Genomic DNA, 912 nt, shown 5'->3' on the forward strand with positions numbered 1-912 from the left:
TAAGCCCTCTCCCCGCGGATGCGGCGGGCCAGCTGGATGTCTTTGGGCATGATGGTGACCCTCTTGGCGTGGATGGCGCACAGGTTGGTGTCCTCGAACAGGCCGACCAGGTAAGCCTCGCTGGCCTCCTGCAGAGCCATGACGGCGGAGCTCTGGAAGCGCAGGTCGGTCTTGAAGTCCTGAGCGATCTCCCGGACCAGGCGCTGGAAGGGCAGCTTGCGGATCAGCAGCTCGGTGGACTTCTGGTACCGGCGGATCTCTCTCAGAGCCACGGTACCGGGCCTGTAACGGTGAGGCTTCTTCACTCCGCCGGTGGCCGGGGCGCTCTTACGGCTGTCTCTTATACACATCTTTTCCTTCCCTTCCACACTTGTAAAGAGTTCGATCACACGTGTCGAGGTTCAGTGTCTCATGTCAACACTGAGAATGATGGAGGAAAACAACAGTTCAACAGCTGCTCTCACAAATACTGTATCCAGATGTTACTGTGATCCAGCTGTGTATCAGTGACAGGCCAGTGTTTACTCATGTGAAAATACTGCAGAGAAAGAAAGAGTCTGCTGAGTGTCATCAGTTCGTCACCTCAGTGACTGAGTATCATGTCTCCATGATAAGAACAGTAAACACATCCAGACCTGATGTTGTGCTCAGACAGTGACGTGTTCTCAGAGAAGTTCTGAGTCCGGAGGAAACTGGAGATAAAGATCTGCTCTGTTCACACTCATGGACACACTTATATTTATATAGGAATCTAAATGATATGTATAGGTGTGTGTGTAGAACACAGGTGTGCAGTGCAGGTATGTGTATAGATTAATCTGTGAACCATCAACTCTTTGTTGTGTAACTGATTTTAATCTTTGTTAAAGATAAACACAAGAACCTTTTCATGTCTTCAGTCAGAGCTGAAAA

The 912-nt window shown here is 49.6% G+C and overlaps 1 protein-coding gene across 1 annotated transcript; it reads right to left on the reverse strand.

Moving 5' to 3' along the window:
* Positions 1-5: 5 nt before the first annotated feature.
* Positions 6-350, reverse strand: LOC111651692 (histone H3-like; the record flags this gene model as incomplete). The annotated part of the gene is made up of 1 exon (XM_023401713.2): positions 6-350. A coding segment is annotated over exon 1 (345 nt), but the record flags the coding sequence as incomplete, so codon positions are not given.
* Positions 351-912: the final 562 nt, after the last annotated feature.

Source organism: Seriola lalandi, unplaced genomic scaffold, assembly GCF_002814215.2.
Source record: "Seriola lalandi dorsalis isolate HSWRI2012SDOR001 ecotype SW California unplaced genomic scaffold, Sedor1 jcf7180002053715, whole genome shotgun sequence".
Taxonomy (NCBI): Eukaryota; Metazoa; Chordata; class Actinopteri; order Carangiformes; family Carangidae; genus Seriola; species Seriola lalandi.